Here is a 13,084-nt window from a genome sequence, read left to right on the forward strand (position 1 = left end):
AATTATAATTACACTTGGTAAGACACAAAGCTCTTTGTTAGCTAAGGTCGATTAATATTTGTCCTCTTAGACAAACATTCATTCCAGATCTACAAGTTTCTCCTAAACGAAGCAACTCATGATTGTCAACATGAATCCTTCAGTCATGTTAGGTGGACAACCTCCTCTGACAAAATGGACAAGGGATCACAACAACCTTACGACGGAATCATGAAATCTCATCGGACTTGTCATCATTCTCCCACCATCCGCTTCAAGTATATGGTGGTTAATTTCAAACCTTAAGAATCCGAATATAAATCCAAATTGTTGCTACTATGAGCTGGGAACTTGGTGCCTATCTAACGATTAGCCTTAATCAAAATTTCGCTCATCACTAGAATGGTAATTAACCATAGGGGTTGACGTTTATGGGAAACCTGGAACTCGATCATAAAATTATCGCAAAATAAGGGCGAAATCTCTTAGTATTGTCTTATCTCAAATCTAATATGTCTTCTGAAAGTTTACCCTAGAACATCATCCATTTAAGCTCCTTGTCGATATTAAGTGGTGCGGAGAGGGTGGGGCGGGAATTTTCAGAGCCTATAACGGTGACAATATGAAGTGGACAAAGAAATGTACGTACTTTCCTACACTGTGTAGAGCTAAATGATCATCAATAAGCTGTTATTTGGGCAAATTTAATTGGAATTTTGCCAGGAAAAAATTAGCATCCTTTAAACTTTAAGTTGTAGAATGCAAGCCAGCATAAGGGATTGCATCAGTGGTACATTTTGTGTTATTTGATTTAACTCCTTATTGTTCAGCTGTCATGTTGGTAGCTACTCATAAAATTGATTAATTTATAGTACCATCATATGTATTCAAAATGTTTGGTATTTACCATCAAAATTTTTTATTTATCCATGTACTGTCTTGCTGTTTGTGTTTTGCAGTTTCATGTTACAGTTATGCTTATTGTTAGAGTTTGACCCAATTATTATTTTATAGGCATTCCATTTTTAATCTTAATGATTATAAATCCATTTTTTTGGTTCTATTATAATTTCCATTGATAATCTTACCATCCTTTCTCTATTTCTCTTTTGCCACTCTCTCGTGCCTCTAATTGGGTCTTGTGATGTGAAGAAGTGGCCGGTCTATGGAGACCATCATCTCTCTCTCTCTCTCATCACAAATTTAGAGTAGTCTTGAGTGTGCAATGAGGTGGCTGGTGATCTGCTACCCTTCACACATATGTTGCTGTTGCTAGTCATAGCCAGTTATTGCTGAACAAAGTGCATGCAAGGGGAGAGATAATGATATAATTTGAAAAGCTAGTTGACTAATTGGGGTTTACTAATTGTGCAATAAAATGTTATTTTTCATAAAAACTACTATGAATATTTTTGTCATCCAAATCCTTGATTGATAGGCGGAGTCATGAGATGAGATTTAATAATGGATATAAATTTAAGCTGTCGAACTGAAACCAAAAATACAGTCTAATGGCAAAAGCAAATAAATAGTGGAGGGTTTAAGTCAGGTACAATTATGATAGTAAGCAAAATTGTAGGAGGCTATAATGCCTCATTTACCATAGATGTTTTATTTAGTTTCAAAGTGCTCTAGTGATGGATGACTTGATAAGGGAATCAGCTACCAGTGTCTTCCTGAGAAACTCGCAGCGTCACTTTCACATATTTTGAATGAGAGTTGATCAGCTGGTTTTCTTTTTCTGGACTTATGTTGCTTACCAAATTGAAATGTTGTATAGATCTGAGATGAAATGGATATTTAACAACCCATGCAAATAAAGAGATGTTCTGGCTGATTGCAAAACTAAAAAGGAGATTATTTTTCTTTATGCTTCTAACTTATCCCGTTACATTACAATGATTATGCACAAAATGAATTATTGGTTCTTATTTCTTGTCAGAATTAGTGATTATTTTAGTTTAAATTAGAGATGGAGACAAAATGATGATTTCCATACCAAGAGCCCACCAGTCAATGGCGCTGCTATGGGCTGCACCTGTGATGATTTCCTGAAAGACAGAGATGTGAGGTTAAAAACATCACTCCAACTTGTCAACATTCATAATAAAGTTGAATCTAATTTTCATTAAGATGGTTAAATATCTAATTCTAGCCGCAACTAAAAAACCTCAGTAATTTTCATCAAATGGTAAAACAAAGTCATTTGGCCTTGGAAGGCATAGAACTATGTGATGAAATAGGATTCCATTTCTTCATGCAGGTTTTAAATCCCCTAAATTATGCAAATTATACTAAGAATTTGCAAACTTCTCAATATAAGACACTTATCCTCTTTTGTTGATTATGAACGTTCTGACTTTATGATGGCTTCCTCCTACAAATGAAGTATGAAATCTCAATGAATAAAAAATCTACTTAATATTAATTTGGTCCTAGTGAATTTGATTAGCATTGTAATTAATATATTTAGTAAAATTTCTATTAATAGTTTCAAAATTTATTCATGATTAAGATAACCAAAAATAATGAGAAAGAAAAATGAAGTATGCTTAGTAAGACACTATTTTACATTCCACATCCCCTTATGTTATTCATGCTCCATCCACTCATCTTATCTGCTATCACAGTCGTAGCCACATTTGCCTAGTTCACTCCTGCACTGAAATCATCCTGCACGATCTCTTCTAAATCATGCGCGAACCCTCACCAAGCATGCAGCCTCACTCTCACCCTTGATTCTTCTCTCTAGCATTGTGACCCCAGCCGCCTCTCCCTCTTGCTCTTGCTTTCTATAAGTCACAGTGACCCACTCCCTCGTGTAATCTCTCTCACGTAGATCTCTCCAGCCTTCATTGCTTATTCATCATCTCTCTCTTAGATGCCACACTTAAGTCCCCTTATCTCTCTCATTCTTTCTCTCCCTTGCACATACGAAACAAGGACCCACACCACATCCTTGATCATTTTGCTCTAGATCTTATCCACGTTGAAGCCATTGATATCTTCTCCCACACTTAGTGAAGACCACATGCTTTTTGTATTCTCTTCCTCACACTACTATTCTCTATGTGCACATAATCTATACTTCTCTACTCCCAACTCCATTGAAGTGCCACACCTATCACTTGCTCGTTTTCTTTCTTGGTAACTAATAGCTCTACTCACAAAAGCCCTCCTATTGTTCCACAAACCTTAGCACAACTATTTGCTTTTGCATGACATAAGCTACGTAGACGGCGACAACAACTATGACCACCTCAAATTTTCTCTCTCGAACCTCCATGACATAAATCATGTCTCACCCTCTTTGACATCTGTCAGGTGAGCCTCATAGCTTTTCCTATAGCATAAATCATGTTGTGCTCCACTATGATATATGTTTGAGCATACATCATGGTCTTTTTGACATTAAAAAACTAAGAAAAACTATGGAGAGATGTCTGTTTGTGGTCTCTCATATTTGAACAGCTCAAGCTCTTTTTATTAATCACATAAACTTCTCCATTGAGTAGGTAGCCACCTAAGGTCGTTTGCCGCTTTTACCACCATCAGAACTCATAGTTTACTACATGCAACAATGGTCCCATTTGCTTGCTTCAATGAGATGCATGGAGGAGTTGCAACTGTAAAGAAATGCTAAAAGAAGAACACTAATATTTTAATTAAAAAAGGCTAATCATTCAAATTAAATGCATTTGTACATTACACTCATGGAGCGCGCCATCAATAATATAAAATCAAACGTACCCTTGCCACTTTTAAGGCGTTCTCTCCAAAAAAAAAATCATCATAAGACAACACATACAATATTATCACTACAGAAAACCTTTGATTAATCTCTCCTACATCAAGGCAAAGGCATCCATATGTTTGCTTTCCCATATGGTGGCCCAATAATCATCTGCTCTCCCAATTAGCATCTCTCCTTATGTTCACTCTACGATGCTGTTAGGACAAACAATCAATCACTTTTCCATCAAAATAGTGGGTTTTGCTGGATGTCCTCAGGTAAATCTAGCTGTATAAATTGTTCATGAAATTGGCTTAAACAATCTAAATGCCTTCGATTACTCCATGCATTATGCTTAGGTTAGTTTCCTTGCAATACTCGATAGCATATCATAAGTTGAAAATTCACTAATTGTTCACATGAGTGTTGGTTTCAGTTGAAATTCTAATTTTGTGAGATGTCAGATATGGGCACACATTATCCTAAAATCTGCAGTTCATGTATTAAAGTTTGTAGTTAGAAATAATCATCGAGGGGATATTGTAAGTTGTAGCTGATTGAAAAATATGAGTATTATGTAGCAGATTTGTTATATGAAGTAAAACCATCATCACATTAACTAAGTTTATCATTTTCTAGATCTTAAGCGAACTCTAAATATGCGTGATTAGAGTGCTTTTATGTTTCAAATTTGATGGATGACATAAGAAATATTTTTGTTGCCTTCTTTTATAGTCTTATATCTCATATGCTCAATTGAGATTATAAATGCATACAATCTGCTTAACTATGAGATAAAGGGGTAAGTAATACAACCTATTAAATGGAACCTCTTTCCATTTATATTATGTTCTAGTTAGTGATTTATATGAAGGTGATCTACAATGTTTGCATTTATTCTCAATGATTTCGTCTTTATGATATTATATACTTCCATCGTTAAAACAATCTATCTGATGTGATGCAAGCTTGAGTTACACAAAATTATGAAAGAAAATTTACTATTAGCTTAACCGTTATAAAATCATGCATCCATTCAAAGTTGGTTACGAGAAATCTTTGTGTTCCACTCGCTTAGGCAAAGAATTACAAGGAAATTAACCAAACGATTTAATCAATACAAAGGAGAAAGTAACGTTAAAAGCTTATAACTTGAATCCAACTATTAATAACGAGTTGTTCACCTTGAGGCCTTTCTCTCTTTCCTACGAATCTAGGTTGAGCGGCGGAAGAGCGTCCACGCTAGAAATGAAGTCGCCACGAGGAGGGAGGAGCCAAGGAACGTCGTTGTTGAGAAGGAACTCAGAGGTGGAGGTGGCACGGGAGGATGACCTTTGATGATCCAAGTGTAGTCTGAAAATTGATCGTCGACGGCGTCCACTAGGGTTGGAAGGATCCGATTCAAGTACTCCTCGACGGTGTCGTCAAGCCAAATCCAACGTCGAAGAAAGGAGATCGAAGGACGTGGATGGCTCCGTGGATGTCATAGAAGAGTCCGTGATCAACGGTGGGATCCTCCATACAACATGGACTTGAAGATGAGCGGTCACCACAAGAAACTCCAAGGGGGGGAAGGGGGTCGGCCGGTGTTGTGGCTTGGGATGAGAGGGGCGGCTAGGTTAGAGAATTGTTTAGGGAGTTTTTCTAAATCTGAAATTAATTTTAGATTTAAGTGGTTTTGGAGGGAGTAAATTGAATTTCAAAACCTAATTTAATTGAGGGAGGGGACTAATTAGGCAAGAAAGTAAATTGCCCATTCATGGGGGGGGTAGGCTCTAGGGGCGGCGACAACAGGGTGGGCTCTGGTTTCTTCAAGTTCCTGTGTTTTACTTGTGATCTTCTATAGCAGAGAGGCAAGAGACTAAGGGTTGCAAGTCTTCAATGATTCCTCCACGTGAACTCACAAAGAGATCACAAAGAACTCACTAAGAGATCTCAAAGAAATTGAACTCACAAAGAGAACAAAAGAGCAAGAAATTTCATTCCATCATAATCAATCCTCATACAAGATACAAGAGCCATATATATAGGCTGTATATGACAACTAGTACAAAAGTCTAACATGCCCCTTGGGCTACAAAAGCAATTAAATACCCCTAAGGGCAAAAATGGAAAGACTGAAAATAAATGCATAATACATAAAATGCAAATACAAATAATCATCAATAGTAAAGGCTCTCCATCATGGCTATCGATCGCCGGTGTCGTCTCTGATAAACGTGCTGGAATATCCTGTCGATGTCCCCATCACTATCTTCTGCCTTTTAGATCTAATTTTAAAGCTAATTTTTCAGTCATATAGAAGTTGGTTGGTACACAATTATCAGTTGGACTCCCCTTCTTTAACAACTTGATAAACTAGTTGAAACAATCTTCAGGCGAATTGTACTCTAGTTTAATGTTCAGCATTTATTATTGCAATTGATAATTCTAATTATAGGTGCACTTTGCTGCCAGTTGTTGAGTAACATGCAACATGCAAAATTGTTGTGCCTTATTATTTGTTTTCTTTTCAACAGTTTGCTCAACAAAGTTGTTCCAAGTTAGGGGCTAATGGAATCAAATATCAAATCCTGGCATGTGGAAAATCATTAAATCGAAAAAAAACATTAATTTTTTAACTTCATTTATTACTTATTGTTTGATTTTTAAGTTTATCTTTATGTGCGCATGTTTAATCAGAACAACATTTACTTGAATTACAAGTTTATGGATTGCTACATCTGGATATAGACTTGAAGTTTTTTTCATAACTTTAGACAAAAAATACTTAAAACTCTTTTGAAAGTTGAATCATATTATTGACATTAATTTCTTTTAGTAATACAGTTATGAAAGTAAGGTGTGGTCTTCAATGTTCAAATCGACTTTTTTCAATTCATCAATTGTTGATTTAATTTCTTCTTTAAACTAAAAAATGTGCATCCCTAATTTGAATTCGATTTGCATTGCTGGCTGTTTCTAAACACAACGTCACAACCTACAAACAATATGTTCATCATTTACTTGTATCTGTTGCAGAAAATAGAAAGGATCCTTAAAATCTGCATCCCATGTTATTATTCTCCATAAATTGTGTTCTGGCATAGTATTATAAAATTGGAAGAAATCCCTAAAATATTCTCCATCTATTATTCTTCTCTATCAACATGCATACAACCCCTTGCTGCATGTTTTATAAGTTGCCGTTGACTATTTCACGCAACAGGCAGTCCTTCCAACAGCAAGATGTTTAGCGAGCTTTTAGCTGTATTACTTCGCCTTTTTCACTCATACATTTGAAAGGCGTCTGGAAGTGATTACATTAGTGATAAAGTAAGCACGTTGAATTCATGTTTGATTACTTTATGGAAAGTTGCCAGGCTGGCATTTTGCATCCTTAATACATGCAATTTTAAATACTGATTACGACATAAACGATTTGTAAGCTCTATTTTGGCCTTCTTGTTGGATGCAAGTTTGTTGCTAGTTGGGAGCATATTTACAAGATTTATTAAGCTATTGCCTACTCTTATTTCTAGCATGAACTTGAAAGTTAGATTCTCAACCTGAACTCAATAGAGTGAAGCTAGTTTTCTACTGAAGTGATAAATAATGTGATAAGACTCGATGGTCAAAACAACACACAATAACATAAAAAACAACAACTTACTCCAAATAGATCCAGAAATAACACAAAGAAAGCTGTTTTTACTAATTTCCAAGCAAATAACGACAAGATACAAGTTGATTCATTGTTCGAGAGGTGAATCGTTTCTCCCACAATTCCTAGAAGTTACTAGGAACCCAAAACACCTCACAAAAACTGTTGCAGAAATTTCAAAACATAACATGAAAAGCCTAACCCCCCATAATTTCCCCCCTTAAACAGCTCAAATCTCTTAATAAATGCCTCTTACATCTTTCCTAAAGAGTCCCTCCCTTTCTCAAAGAGTCCCTCCCTTTCCCAAAGAGTTTCCTCCCAAAGCCTCTTCTTTTGTGATAAAGGAGGTCTTGGGCCCCACATGGTTAGCTGGACTGTTGCTGCTTGCTGCATCAATACTCTCATCCAAAAAAGTCACCTTGTCCTTAAAGTGGAAAAAGGAAGATTGCTTCTGAATAATATTGTAGGGTCGCCTCATATTCTGGTAAATCTTTGCACTTGATCAACACCTCCTTGATCCCCATATCTCCTTGATGCATCCCTTTCACCTCCAATGTTTCTAATATCACCTCCATATCCTTTGAGAATGTGACCGGTAGTGCGAGCGAGGGTGTGTGGTTTTCAGTGGCTCGTCTCAGTTGCGATACATGAAATATGAGATGGATGGCTGAGGTCGGTGGCAACCGTAGGTGATGAAGGTCGGATCTTCAAATAAACCATGTCCCCAATCTTAAACTGCAGATCTGTCATATGCCCAACCTCTTATTTCTTCATGATTTATTGTGCTCTTTGTAGATGTTCCTTCAATTATGCCAAAATACGGTCTCTTTCTCCCAAGTATTGCTCCACTGATGACACTGGTGTGTTATGATGCCCACAATATATCATATGAGGTGGATCCTTCCCATATAGAATTTCAAATGGCGTTGTCTGGGCTGCTATATGATATGAAGTATTATACCAATATGCTGCCCAGGCTGACCATTTGGCCCACATCTTTGGTGTATCTGATACAAAGCAACGAAGAGAAGTTTTCGCACTGCGATTCACCACCTCCGTCTTACCATCCGTTTGGGGTTGGTAAGCTGTACTCCTCTTCAGGATAGTCCCTTGAATCTTGAATAACTACATCCAGAAGTGGCTCAAAAAGACATTATCCCGATCAGACATAATTGACTTAGGTATGTCATGCAAACAAACCACCTCTCTAATTAATGCTGCCACCGACATCGCGGTGTAACGGTGGCCTAAGGGAACTAAATGAGCATATTTGCTCAATATGTCCACCACCACTAGAATCACAATTAACCCGTCTGATCTAGGTAGTCGCTCAATGAAGTCCATAGTCATATCTTCTCACACCTTCTCGGGTAATGCTAATAGTTGTAGAAGACCATCTAGAGCCATAGTTAGGTATTTATGTCTTTGACACACATCACAACTGGACACCAACTCCTCTACATCCTTCTGCATGCCACCCAGTATCGCTCCGCTGCAAGTCTATGATATGTCTTATGAACTCTTGAATGTCCCCCAATAGATGTGCCATGAAACTCCTGCAACAATGAGGGATGTGTGGCGATTTCCTGGAAAGCACAAATCATCCTTGGTATAACAACTTCTAGCTCATCAAAGAATAATCAGGTTGGCTATCCTTGTCATGCAACAAGTCTCCTTTGATCTTACTCAAGTCCTCATCCTGCTCGCACTCATGCTTCAAGGCCTCCCAATCCACCATCATGGGAATAGATAGAGTCATAACTTGAGTGTCTTCACTACGCCTGGAGAGAGCATATGCTGCTTTATTTTCTAACCCGGACTTGTACTGGATGTCAAAGTCATAACCCAACTTTGAAAGCTACCACTGATGCCATCCTCTGCTCTAACATGAACTTCAAACTTCTCTGGTCGTTCCTTACTATGAAGTGTCGTCCCAACATATAAGGTCGCCACTTTTGTATTGCTAACACTATCGCCATTAGCTCCCTTTCATACACTGATTTCAGCCAGGCCCTAGCGATCAAACCCGGCTGAAATAAGCTGTCTCTAACTCTGCATAAGAACTGCTCCTAACCCATAACTTGATGCATCAATCTCTACGAAAAATGGCTGGCTAAAATTTGGTAGTGCAAACACAGGGACACTCTTCATGGCTTTCTTCAGCTGCTCGAATGCTCGAGTGGCTGCCACCCCCCCGTTTGAAACTATCCTTATTCAGTTGCTCTGTCAACGACCATGGTATAGAACTGTATCACCTCACAAATTTCTTGTAGTACTTGTGAGTCCTAAGAACCCTCTCAACTCCTTCAGAGTTTTGGGTAAGGGCTACTCCAACATAGTCTCTAAGCTACTCTTGATTTGAACACCACATGTCCCAAATACTCCACTCTCTGCTGTGCAAAGGAACTCTTCTTCAAATTGGCATATAGTTGATGCTCCTTCAATGTTACTAACACTACCTAAGTGTTTCACATGCTTTGCCTCAGACCGATTATACATTAAAATATCATCGAAGAAAATCAATACAAAGTTGAGGAGGTAGGGCTGAAATACCTTGTTCATAAACAACTGGAAGGTAGTTAGGGCGTTGGTAAGCCCAAAAGGCATCACTAAGAACTCGTAGTGGCCTTTATGAGTCATAAAAGCAATCTTTTGGATGTCATTGGGTCACATTCTAATATGATGATATCCCGATTTCAAATTAATCTTGGAGAACATCTTCGCTCCATATAACTCATCCAACAACCCATCAATGACAGGTATAGGAAACTTATCCAATATTGTTTCCTTATTCAGAGCTTGGTAATCTACACAAAATCTCCAACTACCATCCTTCTTCTTCTCCAACAATACCTGACTAGAGAAGGGACTAACATTGGCCGAATGATCTGGTCCTCCAACATCTCCTTGATCAGTCTCTCAATTTTATCTTTATGAACATTTGAGTACCGATAGGGTCGAACACTGATAGGGAATACCCCCTCCTTCAGCATGATGGCATGTTCATGCTCCCTTGGGGTAAGGCCTTGACGCAGTTGGAACACCTCGTTGAATTGTTGTAGGAGTGGTTGGACTATCTCTGAAACCTCCTCTTTCCCCATACTTCCTCTTCCCTCGAGGCTCTGGAGTTCCTCCAAGAATTCCATCCCTTCTCTCTGGATTGCCCTCACCATGGTCTTGAGAGAAAGCTTTTTGGATAAACTAAGATCCCCTCTGATTCTCACCTTCCTCTCTCTCACCATGAATTCCATAGTCAATGCTTTCCACCACCTTAATTTCCCCCAATGTCTGTAATCACTTCCAAAATTACATATGTGCTCCCTAACTCTATGGGAAGAAAATCCTCCTTCACCTAGATCTCCTGTAGTGTCACCATAAATCCTAGGTAGATGCCTTTACTCTTCTCCATCTTCCCCATTCCCATAATCACCCCAAAACAACCCTTGTCAACTAGCTTCATCCTCAATTGGTCCACCACCTGATTGGAGATGAAGTTGTGGGTAGCCCCACTATTCACCAAAATTATCACTGATTCTTCTCATATCTATCCCCTTACCTTCATGGTGTGATTTGAGGTAAACCCCATCACTGAGTTTAGGGAGACCTCCGCCACATCTAGGTGCAAATGCTCCTCCTCCTCAACCACCTCCTCCTCAAGAGTCTCCTCCTCATCACAGACTGTAAGTACCTATAGCGAACAATCCTTGCAGCGGTGGTTCGACGCAAATTTCTCATCACAACGGAAACACAATCCCCTAGCCCACTTCTCTTGAACTTCTGCCTCAGTCAACCGCTTGATATTCCCCCCTGGTCGCGTTTTCAATCCCCTATCCTCGAGTACTTCTCTCTGAATGGGCACAGGTTGTACCTTTGGTGCCGAAAAATTAGTCATCGTCTGGTATGAAGCTCCTAAATTGTTTTCCTTGCTGCTTCTCTCAAGTGAGTTTTTGTCCTCCACCAATTGGGCTAGCTCCATAGTCTCCCCCAACCCTCGTGGCCTCAATAACCATATAGTAGCCCTGATCTCTAGCTTGAGTCTCTTCATGAAATTCCCCTCCAACACTATCTCAGAAAGCCTCCCCAATCAGCTAGAAAGGTACTCAACCCTCTCCCGATAATCCATCACTATCCCTTCCTGAACAAGAGTAAAGAACTGCTTGTAAAAGTCTCCTTCCCAACTGGTTTGGAAACGTTCTAATAAATTATCTTTGAACTTCCCCCACGACCGAATTGGTTCTCTCATGTCTCTCCACTGTCACCAAGACAAGGCCTTCCCCTCCAAAGCATAAAGCCGACACCGTGGGTCTCTCTTCCTCCGTCAGCCCATTCACTGCAAAGTATCTCTCCACTATATAGAACCACCCATGAGCATCTTCCCCTTAAAAAACGAGCATATTCAGTTTTCTCAATCTCGGATCCCCTCTGATCCAACTTCCTCTTCCACCTCCGACTCCTCCTATATAGCGATTGTTGTGATCTCTCCATTGTTCTTTCCCACCTCTCCTCCTTTCATAGATATCATTTTCCTCAAAATCATCTTTCCTTGTTTCTTCCTCCCAATTTCTTCTCATGTCCCTTCTGGTTATCGGTTCAAGAGGTTGCATATTTTCCCTATTGCCCAAGATTTCTACCTCTCGATCATTCCTCATTGTGCTGATATTGGGGCCCCACTTCCTTGGCCACCCTCCGGTCCCCTCGCCTCTGATGTTGCCGGTTGGGTATGAAGCTCCAATATTTTCTTCATCATATCTTCTTGGTTAGAAAACCTTCTTTCCATGGATGAAATCCTTTCATCAACTTCAAATTTGAATCGACCAAGCTCTCCTAGTTTTTTTTATACCAATTTGATAGGACTTGATGTTCAAAACATCACACAACAATATAAAAACAGCAACTTACTCCAAATATATCCAGAAATAACACAAAGAATTGTTTTAACTAATTTCCAAGCAAAGCAAGACAAGATACAAGTTGATTCACTTTTGGAGAGGTGAATCGTCTCTCCCACAATTCCTAGAAGCTACTAGGAACTCAAACAACTCACAAAAAGTAATTCAGAAATTTTAAAACATAACATAAAAAACCCTAAATCTCCCCCTCTAAACAGCTCAAATCCCCTAATAAATGCCCCTTACATCTTTCTCAAAGAGTCCCCCTTTCCCAAAGAGTTTCCTCCCAGAGCATCTTCTGATCTTCTCCCATAGATGATAAAGGAGATCATGGGCCTCCTCACATGAATAGCTGGATTGTTGCTGCCAACTGCATCATAATGACCTAGCAGAATGAAACTATCTGTGCGATTTAGTGAAATTTGCTCTTGATCTAAAAAAATTCCGTGTGGGACGTTTAGTCTAAGAATTTTATTCTTGGTGAAGATTATGAAATTGGTAATGATAGTCATGCATATCCTAGTTCTTATTAAAGTTAATACATACTGCCTTTCTAATGTATTATGAGTGTACCACTAATTACATCGTGTTGTTTTCTGCATGTTTGTTTTTTGATGGATCTCTTAGTACTATTATTTTCATGTGGCTTCTGGAAGAGAGACATAGCAGTGCACAACCTTCCATTTGGGTGTGATGAGCATTCAAAAATAGAAGGGCACATGAACTTGTGCATGCTTGCCACACTCGCACCTCGGCTGATTATTTCCTAAGAGAAAACATTTACAGTCCTAGAGTAAGTGTTGGAGTATAATTGGTGATGACTATTTAATAAATTTGGAA

The 13,084-nt window shown here is 38.8% G+C and overlaps 1 protein-coding gene and 1 long non-coding RNA gene across 9 annotated transcripts in view; one reads left to right on the forward strand and one right to left on the reverse strand.

Moving 5' to 3' along the window:
* Positions 1-13,084, forward strand: part of LOC114579437 — a 37,249-nt gene that overhangs the window by 11,440 nt on the left and 12,725 nt on the right. The window lies entirely within an intron of this gene.
* The window catches only part of LOC110092551 (phototropin-2), a 40,373-nt gene that overhangs the window by 3,135 nt on the left and 24,154 nt on the right, over positions 1-13,084 (reverse strand). For 4 of the 7 annotated variants that reach the window (XR_003700413.1, XM_028693931.1, XM_028693932.1 and 1 more), the window contains exons 20-21: positions 12,922-13,010; positions 1,979-2,030 (exon numbers count right to left, since the gene is read on the reverse strand). Coding sequence is in view for 5 of the 7 variants with exons in the window: in XM_028693931.1 (XP_028549764.1) it covers positions 1,979-2,030; positions 12,922-13,010 (141 nt within the window). In the remaining 2 variants the exon portion in view is untranslated. Of the gene's footprint in view, positions 1-1,978; positions 2,031-12,262; positions 12,630-12,921; positions 13,011-13,084 lie in introns of those variants that run through there. The other 3 variants (XR_002302593.2, XM_020817143.2, XM_020817147.2) reach the window with 2 other exon arrangements.

Source organism: Dendrobium catenatum, unplaced genomic scaffold (genome assembly GCF_001605985.2).
Source record: "Dendrobium catenatum unplaced genomic scaffold, ASM160598v2 fragScaff_scaffold_45, whole genome shotgun sequence".
NCBI classification, from domain to species: Eukaryota; Viridiplantae; Streptophyta; class Magnoliopsida; order Asparagales; family Orchidaceae; genus Dendrobium; species Dendrobium catenatum.